General features: G+C 49.9%; 3 protein-coding genes across 9 annotated transcripts in view; 2 read left to right on the plus strand and 1 right to left on the minus strand.

Moving 5' to 3' along the window:
- The window catches only part of LOC123767687 (collagen alpha-1(I) chain), a 484084-nt gene that overhangs the window by 337807 nt on the left and 130015 nt on the right, over positions 1-16262 (minus strand). The window lies entirely within an intron of this gene.
- Positions 5869-6570, plus strand: LOC123767525 (trichohyalin-like). The gene has a single exon (XM_045757212.2). The coding sequence runs from the start codon at positions 5869-5871 to the stop codon at positions 6568-6570; it is 702 nt and encodes a 233-aa protein (XP_045613168.2).
- LOC123767524 (uncharacterized) lies at positions 12678-13049 on the plus strand. The gene has a single exon (XM_069310293.1). The coding sequence runs from the start codon at positions 12678-12680 to the stop codon at positions 13047-13049; it is 372 nt and encodes a 123-aa protein (XP_069166394.1).

Genomic DNA, 16262 nt, shown 5'->3' on the forward strand with positions numbered 1-16262 from the left:
AATCTGAAGGTGCGTGTGGAAGGTGGGTGGCGCTGCCCACCATTTTGCCCAACAAATACACCATCGCCACCAATGACCAAGCCTGCTTTAAATTCTAGTTATCCTTGGTGCAGTTCTCCCCTCCTCACCCCCGCCGCTCACCCTTTTGACCCCTCTTCTCCCTCCCTCCCTCACAGGGCTTGTTCTCGCACCTTGCCGGACCCTACTGAGGTCTTATACTTTTCCTGACCTCCAACAGCCCTGGTGGACCCCCCTCTATATCCTGTGGTACCTTCCCATACTCTTCCACGCCTCCTTACACCGCATGATCACTTAAGTGTCTGTAATATGCACCCTGCCAAGCCCATATGACCATATGATGACCTCTGGAAATATTCCAACCCTCGCTAACTCTGTCACGACCTTTCGCACCGAGTCCACTCGCCGTTCCCTTCCAGACAATTATATCTTGAGTTCTTCTACACTTGTCATAACCGGAATTATAAGCCCTCTGAGACATTTCCATACAGTGCCGTACCCAGCTGGGTTATGTACCCTCGTGCCTGCCAGTACCGTGCCCTCACGTATAGTGCGGTACCCTGCGGTACGTACCCTTGGCCTCACCCTCAGGCACGAGTCCGGATTTCTATCAAGTGGCATTACGAGTCTTTATGGCGCGCGCGCTTTTTTTTCGGTTCACTTGGCGGGACGGCTCGTCATTGGCGGGTCCCGGCGCGGCCAAGCGAGGTCATTGGTCGATAATTCGCCGGGTGCACTCACGGGATTGGCCGGCCGTACGTCACATTCCCGGGTTATTAATCAGACACGGAGGCAGGAGCTCCGTCACTGGCCGCAGTAACGCTCCCAGATCACGCTCCTGGTGAGGGGAAATGCCTCCTGGTGACGTCAGCCTTGACATGTCTTCCCCGCCTCAGGCAACAACATCCAGGAAACGTCCCCACACATTCCCTAGAAGTCCTCGGCTAATTCTCATTATCTTTCAAGAGCACATTACCAACTTAATGCTTTTGGGGAATTATCTTAAAGATTAACGATCATTTAAAAAAAAGTTCCGGTGATTACTTAATGACTCTGATTTACTTCGTCAATAAAACTTGCTAAGAACTGGTGTTTACCAATGAACAAATCCACAAGGGCAGTGACGAGGATTCGAACCTGCGTCCGAGAGCATCCGGAGCATGCGAGTGTTTACGATATTTGGAAACACTACTATATTACTTATTACTAAATTCTAGCCAAGTGCAAGTTATTTGTGGTATATATCCTTCTTAACCAACCAAAGGCCAGGATTCGCCAAGTGGATTTACCAGACGGCTGAGTGGACAGCGCTCGGGATTCGTAGTCCTAAGGTTCCGGGGTTCGATTCCCAGCGTGAGGCGAAAACAAATGGCCAGAGTTTCTTTCACCGTGATGCTCCTGTTCACCTAGCAGTGCACCTGGAACCTGGGAGCAGCCACGTCCAACAGCCTGGTTGACCAGTCCAGCAAGGCCTGGTCGAGGACCGGGCCGCGGGGACGCTGATCCTAGGAACCATCACAAGGTGGCAGTAAAATCCCCCCCCCCAACCCCCTCTCTCCCAACCCCCTGAGAAATGATTAGGGGCAGTCTAGGGATTGATTGATTGATAAAGATTAAGCCACCCAAAAGGTGGCACGGGCATGAATAGCCCGTAAGTGGTGGCCCTTTTGAGCCATCACCAGTATCATTAGCTGATACTGATGCCAGTGTAGGGGAGTAGCATAACAGAAAAAGGGGGAAAGGAGGGAGGAGGGAGGGAGAGATAATGATTGTACTCTTTAACCCCCCCCCTCCCTCCCTTCCCCTCTATCCTTCTAACCTCTTCCAATCCTCCACCCCCCCCATCCTACCCCTTACCCACGCCCCCCTCCCCCACCAGTATAGTATTCCGCCCTCTCGCCTCCTCCTCCCCCCCTTTTAAAGCTGATGAAATCGGTGAGCTGGAAGATGGCACAGAGATCCTTCATCGTGGCTGCTACTTGCTGTGGTTGGCTTCCTTCCTTCCTTCCTTCCTTCACCGCTTCCTTCTCTTCTTATATCAACCCTCGTAGCCTGGTAGATAGCGCGCAGGACTCGTAATTCTGTAGCGCGGGTTCGATTCCCGCACGAGGCAGAAACAAATGGGCAAAGTTTCTTTCACCCTGAATGCCCCTGTTACCTAGCAGTAAATAGGTACCTGGGAGTTAGTCAGCTGTCACGGGCTGCTTCCTGGGGGTGGAGGCCTGGTCGAGGACCGGGCCGCGGGGACACTAAAAAAAAAAAAAAAAAGCCCCGAAATCATCTCAAGATAACCCGCCTTTTCTTTCTCTTCCACTCCTACTCCACCCCTCCCTCTCTCCCCCCCCTGTTCCTTCCTATATTCCCCCCCCCCCTATTTTGGTTCATTCCACACCCAATATTGCTAAATATGAGGAAAATCCACAGAGAGAAACAGGGAAGGGACATGAACGTTTCGGCCGATCAAAGCCGTTGTCAACACAATTCGGCTTTGACCGGCCGAAACTTTTTTTTTTTTTATTAGGTACATCTGTATTAGGTACATTAGGTATTAGGTACATTACATATTAGGTATATTAGGTACATCATACATTTTTGATTAGGTTTTATGAGGTACATCTGCATTAGTGCAGCTACCCTAGACTATATGAAGTGGAGTACAGTGTGTCAAAAAAGCTAACTAGGTGATGCTATAAAATCCCCATCACACAGGATGGTTAGTCATACAGAGGCATGTGATGGCGAAACGTTCACCTCCCTTCCACATAACTCTGTGGATTTTCCCGCATAAAAACAATCAAGTGTGTCGTGATTGTCAATTGCATGACTAAATACATGTTATCCTCTACTTTCTGATCATATCCCCACCGCCCTGGCTATCTTGTTCCTTCTCCTCCTCCTTGGTACTGTTTCTCTACTTCATGGCAGTATTGGAGTCAGGGGCGGCGGGGTACTGGGAGTACTGGGGCGGCTCCCTCCCAGCCCACTGGAGGCGAGCCCACGTGTAGCAAACTTCGCCTCGCGCTCCACGCCTTCCAGCTCAACTTAATACCAAGTTCCTTCGGGTGTAGTGAAGTTGTGTGTGTGTATGTATATTATATATATATATATATATATATATATATATATATATATATATATATATATATATATATATATATATATATATATATATATATATATATATATATATATATATGACAGTGTCAGACCACGGAGGAAGAATTGAAACAGGAATTTCCTGAAGTACTTTCGTATATTAATACATCTTCAGAAGGAATGATTTACAAGTTGTTGTTGTTTAAGAATCGCTACTGGGAACAAAATGTTCCAAGTAGCACGGGCTATGGTGAGCCCGTGATTGATTTACAAGTCGATTGATTGATTGATTGATGAAGATTAAGCCACCCAAAAGGTGGCACGGGCATGAATAGCCCGTAAGTGGTGGCCCTTTTGAGCCATTACCAGTATCAAGAGCTGATACTGGAGATCTGTGGAGGTGCGACTGCACCTGTTTACAAGTCAAGTATTGGACATATATACAGGCAGGAGAGAGAGAGGTGACGTGAGGTGAGGTACAATGAAAAATGAATGGGAATTAGGTGAATACAAATAATATTGGCCCATACAAGGCAGCTCCTATTTATACCCACCAATAGGCCCACACATGGATTGTAAATATTTAATATTGTAAATATTGTAAATATTTACTATTTTATGCTAATAATAGCATAAAATAGTAAATATTTACAATGAATTAGTGAGACAAATGTGTATCAGTGATCCTACTCAAATCGCCCTTTAATTGCTCTATCAAAAAAGGATCTAAGTTACATAAACCACTGCTAATGTTCAAATGACTTTCTTTTGTAATCTGTATTAAAGCAGATACCTGATCAACCAGGCTGTGACTCATACGTCAGGCTGCGAGCAGCAGCGTCTAACAGCCTGGTTGATCAGTCCAGCAACCAGGAGGCCTGGTCGACGACCGGGCCGCGGGGACACTAAGCCCCGGAAGCACCTCAAGGTAGCCTCAAGGTAGATTCAATTATGTTCCTGTTATAAGTGCTTTTACAATTCGTTATTGAAGAAGACAACTCCCAATCCCTTTGGTGAACATTTTCTGACAGATGAACAAAGTATTAGATAATTGGCCATGTCTTTACTGAGTATTTACTCTGTATTAAAGTATTCACCATACACAGTCCAGGAGAGACCAGTCACCATACACAGCCCAGGAGAGACCAGTCACCATACACCGTCCAGGAGAGACCAGTCACCATACACAGCCCAGGAGAGACCAGTCACCATACACAGTCCAGAAGAGACCAGACACCATACACCGTCCAGGAGAGACCAGTCACCATACACCGTCCAGGAGAGACCAGTCACCATACACAGTCCAGGAGAGACCAGTCACCATACACCGTCCAGGAGAGACCAGTCACCATACACCGTCCAGGAGAGACCAGTCACCATACACCGTCCAGGAGAGACCAGTCACCATACACAGCCCAGAAGAGACCAGACACCATACACAGGCCAGGAGAGACCAGACACCATACACAGGCCAGGAGAGACCAGTCACCATACACAGTCCAGAAGAGACCAGACACCATACACAGTCCAGAAGAGACCAGACACCATACACAGGCCAGGAGAGACCAGACACCATACACAGGCCAGGAGAGACCAGACACCATACACAGGCCAGGAGAGACCAGACACCATACACAGGCCAGGAGAGACCAGTCACCATACACAGGCCAGGAGAGACCAGACACCATACACAGGCCAGGAGAGACCAGTCACCATACACAGGCCAGGAGAGACCAGTCACCATACACAGTCCAGAAGAGACCAGACACCATACACCGTCCAGGAGAGACCAGTCACCATACACCGTCCAGGAGAGACCAGTCACCATACACAGCCCAGGAGAGACCAGTCACCATACACAGGCCAGGAGAGACCAGACACCATACACAGGCCAGGAGAGACCAGTCACCATACACAGTCCAGGAGAGACCAGTCACCATACACAGCCCAGGAGAGACCAGTCACCATACACAGCCCAGGAAAGACCAGTCACCATACACCGTCCAGGAGAGACCAGTCACCATACACAGGCCAGGAGAGACCAGACACCATACACAGTCCAGAAGAGACCAGACACCATACACAGGCCAGGAGAGACCAGACACCATACACAGGCCAGGAGAGACCAGACACCATACACCGTCCAGGAGAGACCAGTCACCATACACAGGTCAGGAGAGACCAGTCACCATACACAGTCCAGAAGAGACCAGACACCATACACAGGCCAGGAGAGACCAGACACCATACACAGGCCAGGAGAGACCAGTCACCATACACAGTCCAGGAGAGACCAGTCACAATACACCGTCCAGGAGAGACCAGTCACCATACACAGGCCAGGAAAGACCATACACAGTCCAGGAGAGACCAGACACCATACACAGTCCAGGAGAGACCAGTCACAATACACCGTCCAGGAGAGACCAGTCACCATACACAGGCCAGGAAAGACCATACACAGGCCAGGAGAGACCAGACACCATACACAGTCCAGGAGAGACCAGTCACAATACACCGTCCAGGAGAGACCAGTCACCATACACAGGCCAGGAAAGACCATACACAGTCCAGGAGAGACCAGACACCATACACAGTCCAGAAGAGACCAGACACCATACACAGTCCAGGAGAGACCAGACACCATACACAGCCCAGGAGAGACCAGTCACCATACACCGTCCAGAAGAGACCAGTCACAATACACCGTCCAGGAGAGACCAGTCACCATACACAGGCCAGGAAAGACCATACATGACCCAGAAGAGACCAGACACCATACACAGGCCAGAAGAGACCAGACACCATACACAGGCCAGAAGAAAACAGTCACCATACACAGGCCAGAAGAGACCAGTCACCATACACAACCCAGAAGAAAAGTCACCATACACAACCCAGAAGAGACCAGACACCATACACAGTCCAGAAGAGACCAGACACCATACACAGGCCAGAAGAAAACAGACACCATACACAGGCCAGAAGAAAACAGTCACCATACACAGGCCAGAAGAGACCAGTCACCATACACAACCCAGAAGAGACCAGACACCATACACAGTCCAGAAGAGACCAGTCACCATATACAACCCAGAAGAGACCAGACACCATACACAGTCCAGAAGAGACCAGACACCATACACAGGCCAGAAGAAAACAGACACCATACACAGGCCAGAAGAGACCAGACACCATACACAGGCCAGAAGAGACCAGACACCATACACAGGCCAGAAGAAAACAGACACCATACACAGGCCAGAAGAGACCAGACACCATACACAGGCCAGAAGAGACCAGTCACCATACATGACCCAGAAGAGACCAGACACCATACACAGCCCAGAAGAGACCAGACACCATACACAGCCCACGAGAGACCAGTCACCATACACAGCCCAGAAGAGACCAGTCACCATACATGACCCAGAAGAGACCAGTCACCATACATGACCCAGAAGAGACCAGACACCATACACAGCCCAGAAGAGACCAGTCACCATACATGACCCAGAAGAGACCAGACACCATACACAGCCCAGAAGAGACCAGTCACCATACACAGCCCAGAAGAGACCAGTCACCATACACAGCCCAGAAGAGACCAGACACCATACATGACCCAGGAGAGACCAGGATTATCTTTGGGTTAAGCCATAGACAACATGCCAGTCTAGTCCTCTTGCAAATCTATATTGAGAGAAAACTTTGAAGAATCTATCACAAGTCATAGACTATAGTGTGCCTAGATACCGAAGAAATCCCAGATAGTCAAAACAGGTTCAGCAGCATACCTGGAGCAAACCTGGAGAGGATTTCGCGAGTTCTTCTACATCCCGAGCCCAACCTGAGGTGCCATAGACACAATCAGAGAACACTGTCTGAACATCAGAGGTCCGCGGCTGTTCAACACCCTTCCAGCGAGCATTAGAAATATTGCCGGAACGAAGGTGGATGTATTCAAAGAAGCACTTGGATAAGTTCTTGCAAGAAGTGCCGGACAAACCAGGCTGTAGTGGGTATGTGGGCCTGCGGGCCACTCCAAGCAACAGCCTGTTGGACCAAGCTCTCACAAGTCAAGCCTGGCCTCAGGCCGGGCTTGGGGGAGTAGAAGAACTCCCAGAACTTACTCCAGGTATGTGTAGGCATGCTCCAGGTATGGCTCCAGGTATGGCTCCAGGTATGGCTCCAGGTATATTTCCAGGCATGCTCCAGGTATGGCTCCAGGTATGGCTTCAGGTATGGCTTCAGGTATGGCTCCAGGTATATCTCCAGGCATGCTCCAGGTATGGCTCCAGGTATGGCTCCAGGTTAAGAAGACTGTCAGACGCGGCTGCTCGCAACCTGCTCCAAGGTGTTTTATCTTCTACCTGAGTGTGACTTAGTCTGAATAACGGGTGTAACACATAGGCTGCAACATATACACCGGGTGCTATGAGTATAGGATGTGTGAGTGAGAGAGTGCGAATGTGAGCGTGTGTGTGAGTGTGTAGGTAGAGTTTACGGGCATCATAATTGAGTAAAGGTGAGCCGGGTTCTTGAGGGGGTTGTCGGGTGTCTTGGCTGGACAAGTCGGCGGTGCTCACGTGGCGAGCCGCGGGGCACGCCAAGCAAAAACTAGGAGCATCCACACGTTACAGTGAGGCCTCCCGACCTCCTGCCCGCTAGCCTGGTGAGGGAGGTCGTCACACAACCCTCCCACCCAACATACCAATCTTTCTCCCCCATTGAGCCAAGTCTTCCCCACAGTGTGTGTGTGTGTGTGTGTGTGTGTGTGTGTGTGTGTGTGTGTGTGTGTGTGTGTGTGTGTGTGTGTGTGTGTGTGTGTGTGTGTGTGTGTGTGTGTGTGTGAGAGAGAGTACTTGCGTGCTGGCAAGGAGGAGGAGAGGGTGGGGATAGGAATGTGGGTGTCCGTGTACGCATGATGATAAAAGGCGTAAAAATGGGCGCTGGCAGTATCGTACGCCATGAACCATAGGGGTGTCCACCTGCAGGGAGCCAGAGCCCCCAGATTAGACAATAACACGCCGGGGGGACACAGGTGGCACAGGTAATAATAGAGGCGACCCCCATGATGCTAACCGTTTAGGACACCGTGCAACCAATCAATCACCCCTGCAGGGCTCTGCGCACTATAAATAATGGCCACAATAACATGGTGGGCGCGTTAAGGCTGGGATGGCGCGGGTGAGTTTTCCCAGCCAAATCGGGAGGGGTAGGTCGGGTCGGGTCGGGCGGGATCACCCCTCGCCAAACAGGATTTGATGCTTCATTATGTATTCTCAAGTAGGTTGGCGCAAGCAGGCTGGCTGCGCACTGCCAGATCCGGTACACTGCGCAGGTTGTTGCCACTGCTCTTGCCCCTGACTGTCCGCCCGCCCGCCCGCTCACCTGTCCGCCCACCCACTTCCCTGGCTTACCTGTCCTTACCGCTTACCTCTTCTTCCCCCTTCCACCCTCTTGCTCAGGGCTTGCCCCCCCGTTTCTCTGCTTTGCGTATCACGCTAGCCAAAATGCTCGCATGTGTTTCTCCTTGCCAACCTATTTCCTTATATCTTGTTGGCAGGCAGGCAGGCAGGCAGGCAGGCAGGCAGGCAGGCAGGCAGGGAAGACAGCATGTACAAGTAGCTGTAGGGTAACAGGCGAGGCTCTGCGTACAGAGGTGGTCCCTGGCAGCTAGGGACCAGCTAGCAGAGGTACGGTTACCTTCAGTCTCCTGCAAACTCTACACCATACACTGATAAATGCCCCTGGCTTATCTATCTATCTATCTATCTATCTATCTATCTATCTATCTCTTTTTCTCTCTCTCTCTCTCTCCGAGTGTGACGTACAGTGTGAGAGCACACTTGTACACCGCACCAAAAAGCGCATGCGACAGTGAGCGGGAGTGCACATACTCGCCTGTCTTCCGTCCTCGTGCCGTCAAACAGACGAAACACACAAAATTACACAAATATGTACTTTAAGGTCAGAGGAAAGGTGTTGTTTAGCGGGAGGGAGGGAGGGACAAAGGCCCCGGCCAGAACAGTCATGCGAGGCCCTACACCACACTGTCGACCACCGCTAACGCTTCCCAAACTACGGGCTCACCATAGCCCGTGCTACTTGGAACTTTTTGTTCCGGGTAGCGAATTTTAAACAACAAGCTTCCCAAGCAATCCAATAAACAAACCCGTCCTCCTATACATCGCATATATCACGGAACCGACCAGTACGTTAAAAAATGCGACGTATTCGTATCAAGTAAAGCCCCATAATCTTGACGTTGGAGGTGGTAGGAGGGCCAACATGTCCTACTTACCTCTTACGAGCTGGCTGCCTCGTGAGAGCACACTGTTGTTTCAGAGTATAGTTACTCTTGTACAACTCTTTACACAAGGGGACAGATTCACGAAAGCACTTACGCAAGCATTTACGAACGTGTACATCTTTCCTCAATCTTTGACGGCTTTGGTTACATTTATTAAACAGTTTACAAGCATGAAAACTACCCATTCAACTGTTGTTATTGTTATAAACAGCCTCCTGGTGCTTCGGCGCTCATTAACTGTTTAATAATTGGACACAAAACCGCCAAAGTGAGAAAAGATGTACAGGTTCGTAAGTGTTTGCGTAAGTGCTTTCGTGAATCTGTCCCCCAAGGCCGGTAGACTCCATGGATTGAGTCACGGCCAGAAGTCGGGGGGAGGAGGAAGTAGTTTGGTGGTTGACGAATGTAGTCAAGACCTCGGAGCGCTGTTTGAGACACCGTAGCGGATAATCTACCACCAATCAGCGCCACCGACCCCACGTGACCGAAGTAAGGTCAGCCTGGGTCACCAAATGAAGGCTCAGTCTCGCCACGCCTGCCGCAAGAGCCGCCATCCACCTGCAAGTCTGGCCTCACCGCCTCCACAGTCTCATTCAACCTCTGAGGTAGTGTTGTACCGCTTCCCCGAGCACGATAGATCAACATGATCTATCCTGCTACGCGTAATTTAGTATTTATGCGTAATAGCCGAATGACGATAAGTTTGAGCAACTTTTAGCAGATAGCTGGTGAACCCCAAAGATCAACCAGGAGGCCAGGTAGGAGACCAGGCAACGCGAGTCCTCACGGCGCGAGAGTCCTCACGGCGCGAGTCATTGATCCTGGGAAGCACTTCAAGGTCACAAGGGCCGGTGTTCCTCGTGCCGCCGCTGGAACACCTCTTGATGTATCACCTTATTGTTATTTCATTGTCTCTGAGAAAATGTTTGGAGTAGGACGGCGGGATGGGACCGGCCTCACCCCCCACACTCGCCTTAACCCATGAACCACAACATGCCCAAGTTGCAGGACCTGGCGTCCGCCTGTGAGCGGCAATGGTGAACTTGGTTCCATCCCGCCGCCCTCCTCACAGAGTACTCTATCTTGCGAGAGATAAGCCTGGTATACCACCCACACGTGACACAGGTCATTAGCCCTCGTTAATGACCTCCTTATAACACAATATGCAGACTAAATAGCGGCTCCTTATACCACACCCGAATTACGCTTACCATTTCACGGGTTCCTGAACTGTGTTCCTGCTTGATGGGGTTCTTGGAGTAGTTCTACTCCCCAAGCTACTTGACTTGTGAGAGTTTGGTCCACTAGGCTGTTGCTTGGAGCGGCCCGCAGGCCCACATACCCACCACAGCCCGGTAGATCCGGCACTCCTTGGAGGAATAAATCTAGTTTCCTCTTGAAGATGTCCACGGTTGTTCCGGCAATATTTCTTATGCTCGCTGGGAGAGGTGATGGGCGTAGCGGTACGCCGCGAGGCCCTGCCTATCACAACCCTGTACAGAGGGACCCGGGAGCTGCACTTGGGTCAAAACATTGTCATGAGAGGGAGAGAGAGAAAGAGAGAGCATGAGCTAGTACCCGTCACCACAACTGCTACAACTCTGGCAAATCCCCACCAAAATTTACACATGGTGTGTAATTGGGGCGCGTGCTTGGGTTACACGCACCCCCCACTGGCACTCCATCCCCCCCCTCCCTCACACTCCTCGACACTACCCCCCCCCCACACACACACACGTCCTCGTCAACAACCCAACAGGAGACCTGTCCACCGTAACTACCCCCACACTATGATTCCATGTCCAGTGTGACAACTGCCTCCAGTCACCGGGGGTCCGTGCTCCCCCAGACACCCCCCCACCCTTTCTCCCCCACTCGAAAGAAGCCTTATTCTTTGATCAGTTTTCCTGTTGGTGGTGTCACCTCGCAGCACTGTGATTGGATATGTTTTGCAAATTTTTGAACGCGGGATTACATGAAGACTGTTCCGCGGGTTGTTCTTCTACCCTAGCAAGGCCTTAGGCCAGGCATGTCTCGGTCATAACTTGATCAAAATGGCTGTTTTTGCAGCGGCCTGCAGCTGTGTTGGTAATTCCCAAGTTGCCAAGACGGTGGGAGTTGGAAGGATTTGGGATCTTTAATGTTTATAGAATTTTCTTCTGAGTGTACTTATTGCGCCCATCCTTTTAAATGGCGCTATTCTGCGACGTCCCCTGCTCTGCCAGGGAGCCATTTGACACCACACTTTTTGAACTACTTCCTGCAATATATTCCAGATGTAAATTATGATCCTCTCTCTCTCTCTCTCTCTCTCTCTCTCTCCTGCAATGATATTATGCTGTCTCAATAATTTAGTTGTTTAATTTGTGTATTAAATTTTGGTGATATCATAAAGGTCCAGCAACCAGGAGGCCTGGTCGACGACCGGGCCGCGAGGACGCTAAGCCCCGGAAGCACCTCAAGGTAACCTCAAGGTAAGGTGAGCATCTGTAATGTTCCCTAGAGAGTACTCGTGTCCTCCTACAGCACAACATTTACCCCAAGTATATACACAAACAGGGGTACATATAGGGGCCAGGTGGCTAAGTGGACAGCAAATTAGGCACGTAATCCTGTAGTTCCGGGGTTCGATTCCCGGCGCCGGCGAGAACCAATGGGCAGAGTTTTTCACCCTAATGTCCCTGTGTGGCAACCGTAAATAATAAAGTATTTACCTAACGGTAAATAGGTACCTGCGAGTTAGAGTACCAGAATAGACACAGAGATAGGAACATGCCATTCTGTGTGTGTGTGTGTACTCACCTAGTTGTGTTTGCGGGGGTTGAGCTCTGGCTCTTTGGTCCCGCCTCTCAACCGTCAATCAACAATCAACAGGTGTGTGTGTGAGTGTGTGTGTGTGTGTGTGTGTGTGTGAGAAAGTTAATTGACAGTTGAGAGGTGAGTTGAAAGAGCAGAGCTCAACCCCCGCAAGCACAACTAGGTGAATACAGGCAGGGCTAACAGGCATGCACGCCAACACACACACACGCACACGCCAACACGCACGCTAAGAGCGCACGCACGCTAACGCACATTCAAAGCATCGGGTAAAATAAGAGGGAGAAGCATCCTTTATCTGCGCCAGAAGTGGTGGGTGTGTGAGCGTGGAGGCTGCTCTCTACCCCCGGGTGACGAGTGCGCGCGAGGCACCTTCCCGGATGACTACCTGATCAAATGGCCTGTTACTGCTGGCAACACGCGCGCTATAATGACAACCTGTTTGATCGTTCTGTCTATTGAGGCTGATAAACCACGCTTCCCGAAGGTGGTTGTCTATCCCGCTCGCGGCGGCGGCGGAGGCAGCGGCGGAGTTCGCAGCGGCGGAGTTCGCGGCGGAGTTCGCGGCGGCGGCAGCGGCGACGGAGTTCACGGCGACGGCGGAGTTCGTGGCGGCAGCGGCGGCGGAGTTCACGGCGGCGGCGGAGTTCACGGCGACGGCGGAGTTCGCGGCGGCAGCGGAGTTCACGGCGGCAGCGGCGGCGGAGTTCACGGCGACGGCGGAGTTCGCGGCGGCAGCGGCGGCGGAGTTCGCGGCGGAGTTCGCGGCGGCGGCAGCGGCGGAATTAAATTAGTCATGTGAACACAACAACGAAGACTTACAAATATCACTTGCTGTAAAACTGATCTATGAAACTATTCATAAATGTGTGTGTGTTCACCTACACAATAACAGCAACTTTAGTGTATAAAATGGGTGGGCATTTACCCCGAGGTTACCTTGAGGAGGTGCTCAAGATCACTGTCCCGGAGGTCGGTTCTCTAACCAGGACTCTCAAGTGGTTGGTCTGGTCAACCAGGTTGTTAGACGCCGCGGCTCGTAGTCTGACCAATGAATTACAACTAGACTGATAAAATATCCTTTTGAAGCGTTATCAAAATTCCATTTTGAACAATACAGGAAGTCATTTAGTTCATGACCTTCGTGTATAGTGTGCTTGCGGGGGTTGAGCTCTGGCTCTTTGGTCCCGCCTCTCAACCGTCAATCAACTGGTGTACAGGTTCCTGAGCCTATTGGGTTCTATCATATCTACACTTGAAACTGTGTATGGAGTCAGCCTCCACCACATTACTTCCTAATGCATTCCATTGTGTGTGTGTGTGTTTTGGTGTCTTGAAATTGAAATAAGTTTGAGGTAAAATACACACAAAGGGATGAGGTAGCTCAAGCTATTCTCACCCCCGTTCAGTACATCGTGTTAATACATACATAGACACACAAATGTCTTTGGTCCCCTTTATGTTAATAGATTTAACTGCGTACAAATCTATTTTTCAACGTCGCTATTCTGCACTTCCTGCCATGCCTCTTAACCAGAGACAGCTGCGAAGATCAATGTCCTCCCCGCAGCCCGGTGTGTGACCAAGCCGCCTGTATAAAGCAAGTCCAAAGCCTCTTGACTAACCATCAGCTAAACCGCCCCACTCCTGGTGCCAGGCAAGTCCACTACGGGCTCACCATAGCCCGTGCTACTTGGAACTGTCAATTCCCAGTAGCTGAATCTAAAAACATCGTCTACCTGACGAAGACGCCTCTCTCCTGCGCTCTAAACAAGTACAGGTTAAGATCCCCTCAAACATTCCCAATTAATTTGTACTTTTCACTGATTGATAGTAAAAGAGCTCTGTAGTTTCTCCAGGTCAAAAACTTATCCGGTTTTCAATGTCAAGATGTTGGTAATATTCCACCCTAGACAGACACCTTTAGTGTGTGTTCCACCCTAGATAGACACCCTTAGTGTGTGTGTTACACCCTTAGTGTGTGTGTTCCACCCTAGACAGACACCCTTAGTGTGTGTGTTCCACCCTAGACAGACACCCTTAGTGTGTGTGTTCCACCCAAGACAGACACCCTTAGTGTGTGTGTTCCACCCAAGACAGACACCCTTAGTGTGTGTGTTCCACCCTAGACAGACACCCTTAGTGTCTTGAAAAGTATCGTCATTGGTCTGGAATCTCTTGTTTGAAAGGTTGTTGTTATCCAATCTGACAATTATTTGTTTTGTTTGTAATTGTGTCAGCTAGTTAATTGTATATTTTTTGTTTAAAGTCTTCCCACCCTAGCAGTAAAACAGTTACAACAGTTACAGTTACCTAGCAGTAAAATAGGTACCTGGGTGTTAATCAGCTGTCACGGGCTGCTTCCTGGGGGTGGAGGCCTGGTCGAGGACCGGGCCGCGGGGACACTAAAGCCCCGAAATCATCTCAAGATAACCTATAACCTTCCCACAAAAGACTTATCCCTGGTATTTGACATTGTTTATTTTTCTGTTTAGAGTACGTTTTGTTTTATGCGGGGCTCTTGATGTGACTTCTTAGTTTATACCGTAGCGCAACGTGTCTTCTTGAGGTTATCTTGAGATGATTTCGGGGCTTTAGTGTCCCCGCGGCCCGGTCCTCGACCAGGCCTCCACCCCCAGGAAGCAGCCCGTGACAGCTGACTAACACCCAGGTACCTATTTACTGCTAGGTAACTGGGGCATCAGGGTAAAAGAAACTCTGCCCATTGTTTTTCGCCGGGGCCCGGGATCGAACCCGGAACCACAGTATCACGCGTCCAGTGTTCTGTCCGCTCAGCCACCGGCTTCCTCAGCCACTGGTTCTTCATTAAACATGTTTGGTGACGGGGATATAAAGACCTGCTTTACATATGTTTGGAGGCTTGCTGTGGCCTCTGGAGGTTCTAATCTCAAAAATCCTCGTCATTTGCAAAGGATTTGGTACTATAGTATGTGTAGCCGTCTTTGTCGGGGTCTATCTTAAGGTGTTTTCGAAGGTAGCGAAGATAGAAGAGTACTGGAGCAAGCGCAGTATCCTGAGGAGACCTGACTGACCGACTGACCGACCGACCGACCGACCGACCATGCTGAATAATCCAGATTTTATTATCATTCTTGCTGTTTATAAAATGTTTATTTATTGTTTATAAAACAACATTTAGAAAATGTTGTTGTTGTTTTAAGATACCTGGAACCAAAAGCTCCAGGTAGCACGGGCTATGGTGAGCCCGTAAAAATTTAGAGAAGTATTATGGCCTTACCGCCAGGCGCGGTGAGGCCCATTATCACACAACACGCAGGAAGTCGAAGACATTGAGAATAAACCAATCCACAAGGGCCGTGACGAGGGTTCGAACGGACATTCTGAGATCCTCTGGGACGTAGGTTCGAACCCTCGTCACGGCCCTTGTGGATTTGTTCATTTGATGCATCACGCGATTGTGATTTTTGTGTGAACATTAAGATTAATTGTTGGTATAAGTTATCCACATTATGGAAGACAGGATTTACGGGTTATTCATGCCCGTGCCACCTCTTGGGTGGCTTGATCTTCAATCTATCAAGACAGGTTTGGGAGGTAGCCAGGATCAAAATGACTTAGAACACACAGCTTATGTGTCGGGAATCTAATTTCAAAGAGGATTTAAGGTACTTTTCAACAAATCTCCTTGTGAGAGTAATTCCTTAAGAGTGTACTCACAATAAGACACCAAGGGGTGGCGGGGCCGTGATGATCTCTCTGGCGTCTTACCTACAAGGAAGAAAATTACTATTAGCATACCTGGAGAAACTCGCCCCTCCTTGCCGTAGTACTTGAATGACGGCGAGGGAAAGACCCAATCTTATGTGTAAGTGTATTAACAAATCTCATTTTCGGATGTAACTCCATCCTTTCTTAAGGTGTTGTATACAAGGTAGTGTTGTTGTATACAGCACTTTCAGAGAGGATTTTGATTTGTGCACCCCATACCCATCCTGTGAGCGGTAGCGCAAAAAGCATTACACAGGGCACAAAA

Source organism: Procambarus clarkii, chromosome 67 (assembly GCF_040958095.1).
Source record: "Procambarus clarkii isolate CNS0578487 chromosome 67, FALCON_Pclarkii_2.0, whole genome shotgun sequence".
Taxonomy (NCBI): Eukaryota; Metazoa; Arthropoda; class Malacostraca; order Decapoda; family Cambaridae; genus Procambarus; species Procambarus clarkii.